Source organism: Anopheles darlingi, chromosome 2 (assembly GCF_943734745.1).
Source record: "Anopheles darlingi chromosome 2, idAnoDarlMG_H_01, whole genome shotgun sequence".
NCBI lineage: Eukaryota > Metazoa > Arthropoda > Insecta > Diptera > Culicidae > Anopheles > Anopheles darlingi.
The window spans coordinates 25,414,403-25,424,402 of NC_064874.1; the positions used below are offsets into that span (position 1 = coordinate 25,414,403).

The 10,000-nt window shown below is 48.9% G+C and overlaps 3 protein-coding genes across 13 annotated transcripts in view; 1 reads left to right on the forward strand and 2 right to left on the reverse strand.

Annotated features, from left to right (window-relative positions):
- LOC125947961 (uncharacterized) overlaps positions 1-547 on the reverse strand; it is a 2,092-nt gene extending 1,545 nt beyond the window's left edge. The window contains exons 1-2 of the mRNA XM_049673572.1: positions 230-547; positions 1-149 (exon numbers count right to left, since the gene is read on the reverse strand). The exon at positions 1-149 is cut by the window's left edge and continues 46 nt beyond it. Coding sequence (XP_049529529.1) covers positions 1-149; positions 230-399 — 319 coding nt within the window. The 5' untranslated portion in view covers positions 400-547. The remainder of the gene's footprint in view (positions 150-229) is intronic.
- The window catches only part of LOC125947884 (uncharacterized), a 19,101-nt gene extending 13,572 nt beyond the window's left edge, over positions 1-5,529 (forward strand). Inside the window, exons 8-14 of the mRNA XM_049673367.1 lie at positions 880-1,102; positions 1,201-1,548; positions 1,628-2,202; positions 2,291-2,430; positions 2,599-2,720; positions 2,798-3,012; positions 3,107-5,529. Coding sequence (XP_049529324.1) covers positions 880-1,102; positions 1,201-1,548; positions 1,628-2,202; positions 2,291-2,430; positions 2,599-2,720; positions 2,798-3,012; positions 3,107-3,408 — 1,925 coding nt within the window. The 3' untranslated portion in view covers positions 3,409-5,529. The remainder of the gene's footprint in view (positions 1-879; positions 1,103-1,200; positions 1,549-1,627; positions 2,203-2,290; positions 2,431-2,598; positions 2,721-2,797; positions 3,013-3,106) is intronic.
- A 941-nt stretch (positions 5,530-6,470) lies between these two features.
- LOC125947883 (E3 ubiquitin-protein ligase hyd) overlaps positions 6,471-10,000 on the reverse strand; it is a 16,819-nt gene continuing 13,289 nt past the window's right edge. For all 11 annotated transcript variants that reach the window (XM_049673357.1, XM_049673358.1, XM_049673364.1 and 8 more), the window contains 5 exons: positions 8,761-10,000; positions 8,463-8,669; positions 8,218-8,365; positions 7,901-8,131; positions 6,471-7,825 (listed from right to left, as the gene is read on the reverse strand). The exon at positions 8,761-10,000 is cut by the window's right edge and continues 421 nt beyond it. In XM_049673357.1, coding sequence (XP_049529314.1) covers positions 7,613-7,825; positions 7,901-8,131; positions 8,218-8,365; positions 8,463-8,669; positions 8,761-10,000 — 2,039 coding nt within the window. In that variant the 3' untranslated portion in view covers positions 6,471-7,612. The remainder of the gene's footprint in view (positions 7,826-7,900; positions 8,132-8,217; positions 8,366-8,462; positions 8,670-8,760) is intronic.

The following is a 10,000-nucleotide window of genomic DNA, read 5'->3' on the forward strand; positions in this document are numbered from 1 at the left end:
CCATGGTCGGTAGGATGGACTTGTACACCAGAATCTCCTTGTCGAACACGTCCGTCTTCTGGAACTGCTGCACCAGCTGACCCTCGCTTGGTTTAATCTTCGCCACGAACGTTATCGCCGCATCGCTCGGGTTTTCCTTCGAGGTGTACCTGATAGAATGTGAATCGTTGGTAGAATGGGGTGCATTTCTTTGCCAACGATCCGTAGCACCGGCGTGGGGCATACATACTTCACCAGAATTCGGTTCATTGAAGAGCGCGCGTACGGATCGTTAATGTCCGCGGTCGCCGGTTCGACATCGTACACCTTGATCTTCACCTCCGTCTCGTTGTACTGCGACTGGATGAGGTTGGTGAGGAACAGCGAATTGATGAACTTAGTTTCCTGTGTTTTCGGCATTTTCGTGGCAGATAAAAGAAAACGCGATCGGAACGAAGCAACGTCTAATATCGTGAATCTCCTAGGAGCACCGTGAACCTACTGTTCGGTCGGGCGCAACTTTCAGGTTCACCGAGTCGTGTCTAGGTTCTCGACGCTCTACTATCAATTAATGGCTTAGATAAACGACCGTCGCGGTCCGCCGTGCGCCAAGCCACAAACAATTATATCAATCGTTGTCGGTGTGATAACCGATTTGCCCTATCTCTACCGTATAGGGGTAGGACGGGTGAGGGCGCATGGCCGGCAACCATTCGGGGGGCCGACATCACCGGTGGCTACATCACTGCTTTGCGATATCGATTGCTCGTGCGTTCGTGTCCTAATCCACGCGCTGGCGTCCATGATGCAGTATCTCCTGCAATTTGCGGGCGATGGGAGGTCGTGTGATTGATGACGATCGTGATCATTAATTTGGCTCGATGTAATTTCTCGTTGCAGCTAAGGATGAAAATGTGAGGCGCATCATGAAGGAGATCGAGCACCTGACGGACGATAGCGGGAAGCTGGTGCAGATAGCGGATCTAGCGGCCAGCCTAAGATGCTCCCATATTCCGCTCGAGGAAGCGATCCGTGATCTGCAACGTGAGATTCAGCGGCAACTAGCTGAACGGCAAACGAACGACGCACAGCTGAACGTGCTGGAGTTAACGCTGACCACATCGTACGTTCGTAGCTTGCGCGTGTCTTGAGGAAGTTCCTTGCAAATAAATGATTTCTCTTTCTGCCTCTCTCTCTCTGTCCCTGGATCCTGGATCACAGCAACGGTACCCAGAACATGACCGTGGTGTTCTCGAAGCCGGACAAGCGCACCCAATGGGAGGAGATCTTTACGGAGGCGAAGCAGAAGCTGGCCAACAGTATCGAGCGCAGCCAGATTCCGGAGTTCTTCGTGTCCGTACCGATCCGTAAGACGCGGGCTGGTCTGCAGTTCACCTGCGCCTCGCCGACGCTCGGTACGCAGAAGGATGTTTGGGTGTGCAATAGCGATGGGTACGTGGGGCAGGTCTGTGTGCTCAGCCTCGTCCCGGAACCGTCCGTAACGAGCTGTAATGGGGTGTGTAACGCGCGGATACTGTGCGTCTCGTCCGTGCCAGCCAGTGAGGAGCGGTAAGCGTCGCGAAACGCGCTAGCGCCGGCATGTTCCGATCATCATAGACTCCTCTTCTCCCTTTTCTCCCAACTCTAGAGCCAACTCTACCCTGATGAACGTGAATATTTCGATCATCGATGGATCGAGCAGTGGTAGTAGCACCATCGGTAAACCAACGGTAACCAACTCGTCGACAGTCAATTCTTCTCCGGCCAAAGCGGCGAACGATCGGAAGGGTTCGTTCAAGCAGGCCCGGTCCAATACGGGCAGCCGGTCCGTAAGCAACGAGTCCGACATTCAGCTCGATTCGGGCAGCTCGAGTGAGGATTCGGAACCGGAGGGCGGAGGAGGTGCACCGGAGCGCCCCACGAACCAATCCCCGATCGGTGGGTTGACGGCAAACCATCGGCAGCAGGACTCGACCGCGAGCTGCCCCATGATGGCCGGTGGCACCGAGAGCGGTGAGACGACCGAGAATCAACAGTCAACGATGTGGCTAGGGACCGAGGATGGCTGCATACACGTGTATAACTGCACCGACAACATACGAATTAAGAAGAACAAGATCAAGATACCGCACGTGAGTGCGGTCTACTCGATCCTCTATCTCGATAACCGCGTGTTCGTTTCGCTTGCCAATGGCGACATCTGCGTGTACTCGCGCGATCGCAGTAAGTTGTGCCAGTGATCGTGACCGGTGGTTTAGTATTCATTGACTAATAAGTAGCACTCTCCGCTTCTCTGTCTTCTTCCTTCCAGCCGGTTGGAATGTGTCCGCCCCTCTGACGGTTACGGTCGGTACGGTGAGCAATCCGGTGGTGAAGCTGCTGAATGTACACGGCAAGCTGTGGTGTGCGATACAGGGCACCATTAAAGTATTAAATACAAAAAGTTTGCAGGTAAGTGAAGGATCTTATGCGATTTTTTATTGTAAAAGAGTCTAGGCTAGGGGCGCGTGTGGAAATGCTGAGCTCGCTGGTGTAATTTTTAAGAACGATGTGTAACTTTAAAGAAAAAAAATAGATTCATTAACACTAACTGTCTCGCCATTTTGCTCTACCCTACAGATTGACAGTCAAATTCAAATCTCAAACGATTCGAAACCAATCACAAATATGACAGTATTAAATGATTACGTGTGGATTTCGGTGCAGAACTCGGCGCACATCAAGTGCTGCCATCACGAAAGGTAAGCTTGGCATGCAGCGGTACCAGCAGTACTCCTTACCTCTTATAACACTCCGGGTTTCCGTTCACTTTCCGCAGCTTCGAGGTAATTTTCGAAGTGAACCTGGCACCGTCGGTCAACAAGATGCTTTCGAACTGTGATGACATTATCCGGCAGCACAAGGCCGCCTGTCTCCGGGTAACTTCGCTCCTGGCCTGCAAGGACCTGATCTGGGTCGGTACGAGTGCTGGCGTGCTGCTTACCATTGCCGCACACAACGTTGCAAAAGGGTCGCCACTACCCGTGGTAACTGGTAAGTGATTCGCGTTTACTCGGTAGCGATCTGGAGCGATCTTGCGGTTGACTGATGCGCTGACACACTCTCTATCTCTCTATCTCTCCTGCAGGCATTCCCCATGGCCACACGGGCCATGTTCGGTTTCTCACATTCGTCGAGTCGCCCGAGTTGGATGGAGACGGAGCAACCAATGAGGAGACGGTTCGATCCGAACGATCGGATCGCGCAAGCGGTACTGGGCCATCGGTTGGAAAGGGTAAGGTGGCGGCCACCGTGCACAACCATCGACCATTACTGGTCATATCCGGGGGTGACGGTTACGAGGACTTCCGCAGTACTGGCAACAACACAATGAGCGATGTGGCTGGCCGTGAAGACAGCACAAACCATCTGCTGCTGTGGAAGGTATAAAGGGTTCTTTGCTCCGTTAGTGTCGGTCCCGCGTACAGTCCCATCTCGTAGTATTTTGTATTATGTTTGTTTGCTACCGTCACTAGCGCCTAGTGGGGTTGCGTTGCGTCGTGAGTACAAGCTGGACTTGAACCGTAAACGTTTGTGGAACTACTCGATGTTGTCGTTGTGTTTCTTCCTAAGAGCCCAAGAGGGTGTTCTCAGTAATCATTTGAAGGTTGAATTATTATTTCGAATCGAATCTCCATTCAGCTGCCAACACTCTCACGTACACTCAAGCTCTTGAAGGGCGAGTGGTCGCGAATGCGAACAAAGGATAAGACAATAAGAATTTACAGTAACTTCGTAGACCGTGTTGAGAAAGAAAGAAAGAATAGACGAAAATCTAAGAAATCTGATGCCCAGCCGCCTGATACAAGGTTGTGGCCGATGGAGGGGCCAGCTGGCTCAAATCAATATTCCAAAGTACTTAACGCAGCAAACAGGGAGCGATGGTGGCTGCAATACAAGAATTAGCAAGTGAACAAAACCCATTTACCGGTACCGGGTATATCTACAGTGTAAGACTATTGATACTGCTGTATGCTAATAGCCACTACTACTATTATACCACTATCGATACTTCTACTACTAATATTCCCAAGTAGTAGCTAACTCCCTTCTGAACATTTAAAATCTAGTGATAGCGCCGTAATGATCCCCGGTATCCACGGTAGATTCGCCGCACAGGACTGCGCAGGAATTGAGGAATTGTTGGACGTAAGAAATGCATGACTAAATCGAATCAGTTAACAATTTGGATTGTTTGGTAGAGGTCCAGTAAATATTTCAAACAAAATGATTAGTGGCCCGATACCACGAAGTGCGACGATAATGTGTGTATGAATGCTAGTCGAACGCTGTAGAAGCAAACCCAGGATGATGGCTATCTGGCCAGCCCTTTATGTACTGCTTAGCTCTCGGATGCTATAAGCGTATGGAGAGCGGCGGCAGATGTACTTCTGAAGGTATCCTTATTAACGTAATTAATAGATAACACACACGCGCACCTCCACGTATACCGAATACTACGGCCATATTGTTAGATACGGTGTGTGTGTGTGTGTGTGTGTGTGCGCTTGTGCTCGCATTAGCAACTGCTCACTGGGGGCCGATGAACGATTCCAGGATTTATCATTTTTTTTAAGAAGCTACCACAGTTTGGCGTACAATTGCATGGCCAACTACTACCTGTGTTTCGTAATGCCGTCATAGAACCGGGAAAGCCCAAGGTAGGGACAATACACACAAAACCAGAAACCCAGGAAGGAAGGTTAAAGCTTATGTGAACAGTATAAATATATGAACATATACCTAGATATACACAATATTAAATGTATTTATAATGAAAACTATTCACTAACCGACTACTAATCGAGGAGCGTAGAGTACCAGCGAACGCGATTGATGGTTGGCCTGCCAGTACGCACCCAGTAGGCCGTGTATGAAAATGGTTGGGTACATCGAGAATAGACTGGTGGCTTTAGTACTGTTAACCAGAATTTTCAAAATTGTACTGGAAAATTTATACAAATTTGTTGTATGAAATGACAAAGCAAGGTTGCGACAGAACGTAACAACATGTAGATCGACCACCGTTTTATAACCCTTGCGGTTCTTGCACGCGTACTCTCTGTCGATAGAGCCAGCAAGGAAATAGAACGATTGTACATGAGAGAAAGGAAGAAGTTAAGAACTTGAAACTTGACCGTGAGTTTCTTCGTGTTTGTTTTGCATTAAATTTACCTTCTTTCTGTATTCCGATGACACATCATTTCGATTTGGTAGAATTGATAGGTAAGTTTGGTCGAGAGCATTCCATCTGGAAAATATGAGATAGTTTTGTTTATTAATTCAAGTCATGCCTATCAATATCTTAATCCAAAGCCATACGGTAGGTATTTGATAATATGATCATTACGGTGGATAATACATAATGCCATATCAAACAGAACCTCCACAAATCGCACTGTTGTATTTAATGTTGCCTTTCATATTTGGACCGAATTAGTATGATTTACGATTGTACATTTCCGAAACACAACACAGTTGGTTTATCTTATCTCGTCCCTCCTGTTGCTTCCTAGTACCACGCTACTAAAGAGCGCCACCACAATCTTTATGAGGCCTTCGGGGAACGGTTGATTATGCTTGTCATGTGCGGTGTGTTAATGATATCCAGCAGCATATCCTTATCGGCGCTGATTCGAACGTCTTTGCGGGTATCATGTGTTTCATTCATTCCCGCCAAAGCCTCCAAAGCAAGCTTGGCCGAACAGCCGCATAAGTGATGTGTAGTATTTTAAGATGCTACCGTAAATGAATCAGCATGATCGATATTGTGCCACTGGGAATGTACTATCCGGTGGCACAACGCTATCAACCATGATCGCGTGGCTCACTGCGTGCTGTGCACCGGCCCTAGTTCTCTCGATCGGGTGTAAGCGTAGCTTATCGTTAACGCACGTAGTACGACGATGCACGAAGGTTGGAATATTTTACGACGTCCCTTGCATAGGAAAAAATGCATTTTAAGTGATTTGCACTGAACCCCCTTAACACGGAGCAATTTAACCTGATCGCTATTACCGGAACAATGCCAATACGGATGGTTGAACAACGATGTCTTTCGCCACTATAAACCCCTTTGTATCGCCGGCGGCTTTTATGATAAAGGGGATGATATGGAACTGTTTTGAATTGAGTCTTAATGGCCCAGTGGAATGGGTTGCATCGGTTGACAAGTGGAATGAGTGCGTTTCTAGCCAGATCAAAGCAAACAGCCACCTTCATGACTGTCAATAGCAACAACGTGGTTGCTGAGAGGGAATCCATATTTGAAAAGGGGGTATATCTGAGACGTGCAACGTTCCCAGGTGCCACAATTCCGATGTAATAGTCGATGTTTAGCTACGTGCTATGCTGTACTGTTTACGCCAATGTAATCCTTCAAATTTGAAAACACACAATGCACAAACGATTATTTCTTTCTTAAACATCTCACAAACGAATACATTGCTATAGATCATAAATATATGTTTATATTTATAGATATCGTTTTGTTTTGTTATAATATTTGCATGCTATGTATAGGTGTACCCTAGGAGTGTAGTATGTAAACTTGTTTTTTCCCCTTTATTTGCTTCATAGCTATGCAGTGGTTCAGTATGTTTTTCACTTAAACTCCACTTTCTTCTTCTCTCTCTCTCTCTTTCTCTCTTTATCTTTGCTATGCCCTAAAATTTCCAATTCTACTGATCATCGTGTGCTATCCTTATTATGTATTCGTTCACGTTCTTAGTCAGCTTACACTTACTCCTCGCATAGATGTACGCCCATGCTGCATGAAGTGTTGCTGGCTGCTGCTTCTACCACTGAATGAGAACGTTTGGCTCCACGCGATACTCTACATACACGTTACATACCTTACGAGAATATGAGGAAGGGAGAGGGCGAATCGCGGGCATTATTTTTATGCTTTTCATGTTACATGTTCTACTTTTGCAACTAAAATAAAAGGAAATAAACTACGGCTACGGTACAGCGCTCAATCATGTACGCGCTGCATTTCGTGTAAATCGTACCGATCAGTGTGAAGTCACGCTAAAGCAACCGAAAACACACAAACAAATCCTAGACAAAGGTAGATTTCTTGTGAATTGGTTGCGTCTCGCCGTAGGTGATGAACACGATATTTTCCAAGCTGCATATTTCAATTCAAGTTTGCCTTCCCGCCCTTAACGCTACTCGACGAAGCGCTCTCTAGGCGCTCAGAATTCCCACTGCAAACCACCCTCAACCAATCGGCCTCTGATTTTAATTTGCTCTACGGCAAACATTTCCATTATGCCTTTTGCTCTCTAAACTAGTATCACCTAAATTAACATTCTTCCCCTGCCCGGATCGTGGATCGTTTGTCTTCACAAACTACTTGGTAGGAGCATGTACGTTTGATCAAAATTTCTCGAAGAAAATATTCGCGAAATTAAAAGGAGAGAAAAACTACTAATAATGTATTCCTATTCCAACGTATCGATTCGCTATTTATGACTGGATATACCGGATCCCGGGGATCGGGTTTCACGAGAAAACCGAAAAGCAGGCAACCCTCCCGCGGCGGCAGAGGGGAAATTTGCCAACACAAAACACGGTACTGGTACCTTATTTAAACAAAGCCAAAGTTTTTCGTTTTAATCGCCAGCAGCAACTTGTGGCGCAGGACGGCCCGGCTGGAATAGAGCGGGATGTAGAGCCGCGAGATGCACGTATTGGCCGTAGGCAAATGTGCATCGTCCACCGGTCGGATCGTGACCGAAGGCATCGGTTGGAAGCCTTCCTCGGAAGCGGGCAGTGCGGGTGAACCAGTCCAGAAGTAAACCTGCGCATAAAGGGAGCGGACACATTAGGAAGAGATTAGGGGAAGACACGAAACCGCTGTGTGACGATCTCTTACCAAATCCTGGCGTTCCTGGATACTCATTTTTTCCACCACGCTCCAGAGCCAGCGCTTGAACTTGATCAGCTTGTCGCTCGTCTCGTTCGACTCATCGTTGAACGTCGTGTAGGAGATGAGCGTACCGACGTGAATGTCACCAACACCGTTCAGCAGTAGGCGCAAATCCTCAGCCGTCAGCTGATCGAGCGCCGTATCCGGTAACACATCAAATACACCGGAACGGATGGCCTTGTGGAAGCGTATACAAGAGAGTTGTAGAGAATGAAAACGGACAATCAAAACAGTAGTTCGTGATTGTGCTCCGTACTGCTTACCTCGAGAGCCTTCTTTTGCGTTTTGATCATCCGATACTCGGCATACTTGCGCACGTAATCGTAGACGTTGCTTTCGTTCACCTGAATATCACGACCACCGGGAACCAGCTCGGCCGTACCGGAACCTTCCTCCGGCATCAGATCAATCCTACAGTAACCGAGAAAGCCATTAATGTGCTTGTGTTACATAACAATACACAGCTGAAGTGCGCACGATGGAAGGTGTATATGGCCATTGCACTTACACAAAGTTGATCTCCAAGCTCTGCAGCACACTGATGCCGACCTTCGTCTGCGAGTCTTTGATAATCTGCCGCAGCGATTCGTACACGACCGGATCGAAGAACGCTAGATCGTGGAAACGGATTGGTCGCCGCAGAATGAACTTCAGTACGTGACGTTGCAGGAACAGTGGAAATAGCTCGTTTTGAAGCAAACACAATCCGATCAATCTACAGAGAGAGAGAGAGAGAAAAAAAAGGAGAACAGTTTCAGCATAAAAACCGTATCTCTTATAGGGGATGCTGTATGGGGTGTACAAACCTTCCGACGTTGCGGAATGCATTGATTCGTTCGCTCGACGGATAACCCTGTCGGGGGCTGTAGAAACCACGCTTGCCAGGCGTGTAGAAAAGGGGTGCGTCCAGCTGATAGTCGTCCAGGATCAGCATCGAGCCACTGCCGGTCGGTGTGGTCTTTTTCGAAAGCGAAGCGCCCACTGTCCCTGTTGCTCCAGCGATGTTGTTTGCATCGGTAGCGCTATTACTACCACCTGCACCGCTGAGCAGAGAAGCAGAAGAAGATGGACCTGGTACACCGCCAGCAACATTCGCGTTGTTAACGCCGCTAACAGTGATACCGGTGGCGACGGACCCAGAAGCGGATGACGCGGATGATTGCGCACCATTCGTGAGACTTTCCATCTCCATGCGCTGCCGGTGGAGAATGATTTCGAGCGCTTCACCAATCTTCTGGCGCAAATTGTCGTCGGAGGCGAGCAGTAGTAGGATCTGCGTCGGTGGCAGTTCCAACAGCATGCCCGTGATCTTGGCCGCATTGGTCGGATTCTGTTGGTGCACCTTCGGATAGAGCCGCTCGCCGAGCTGCTGATGATGCGCGAACTGTCCATCGGGTACATGAAGGAAGGGTGGACTGTTATTACCACCGGCGCCCGATGAACTACCGGCCGAGGTACCAACTCCTGCCGACGAGCCCGATGCCGCCGCTGCTGCTGCTGCTGCGGCGGCGGCAGCAGCATTCAGTTCCACTGTCGGCCGATAAGGTCGTGCATCGTAGTTGAGCGTTTTGCGAGGTTCACGATTCGGACGCCAGAGTGGTTGTTTGCTGGAAAGCCCACGGCGTGAGCTGCTGCTGCCGCTGCCACTACCACTGCCGCCACTTCCACTGACACCGGCGCCACTACTACCGCCACCACTACCAACGCCGACGGAGGCACCGCTACCACGGTGCTTCTGTAGCATACTGTTAAACGGACCAGCACCATACTTGGTGGGTCCAGTTTGGGCCGCATCGAGCGGTGGCAGCTTCTCGTTGGCCAACAGAGCATCGGCGATGGCGGTATAGAAGCTGCGCGCTACACCCGAACCCTCACCCGGCTCATCCTTGAACGTGACCTTCACACGGCTGAATGCGAGCGGTTGCTGTACGCGTCGGTTGTTGTACAGGGTGTTCAGCTCCTTGAACGTTTGCGTCAATAGTGCCGCCCGATTGCGCTCCATCTTCAGAAGTGCCAGGTCTTTCTGCTGCGCGTGGCGCAGCTTTT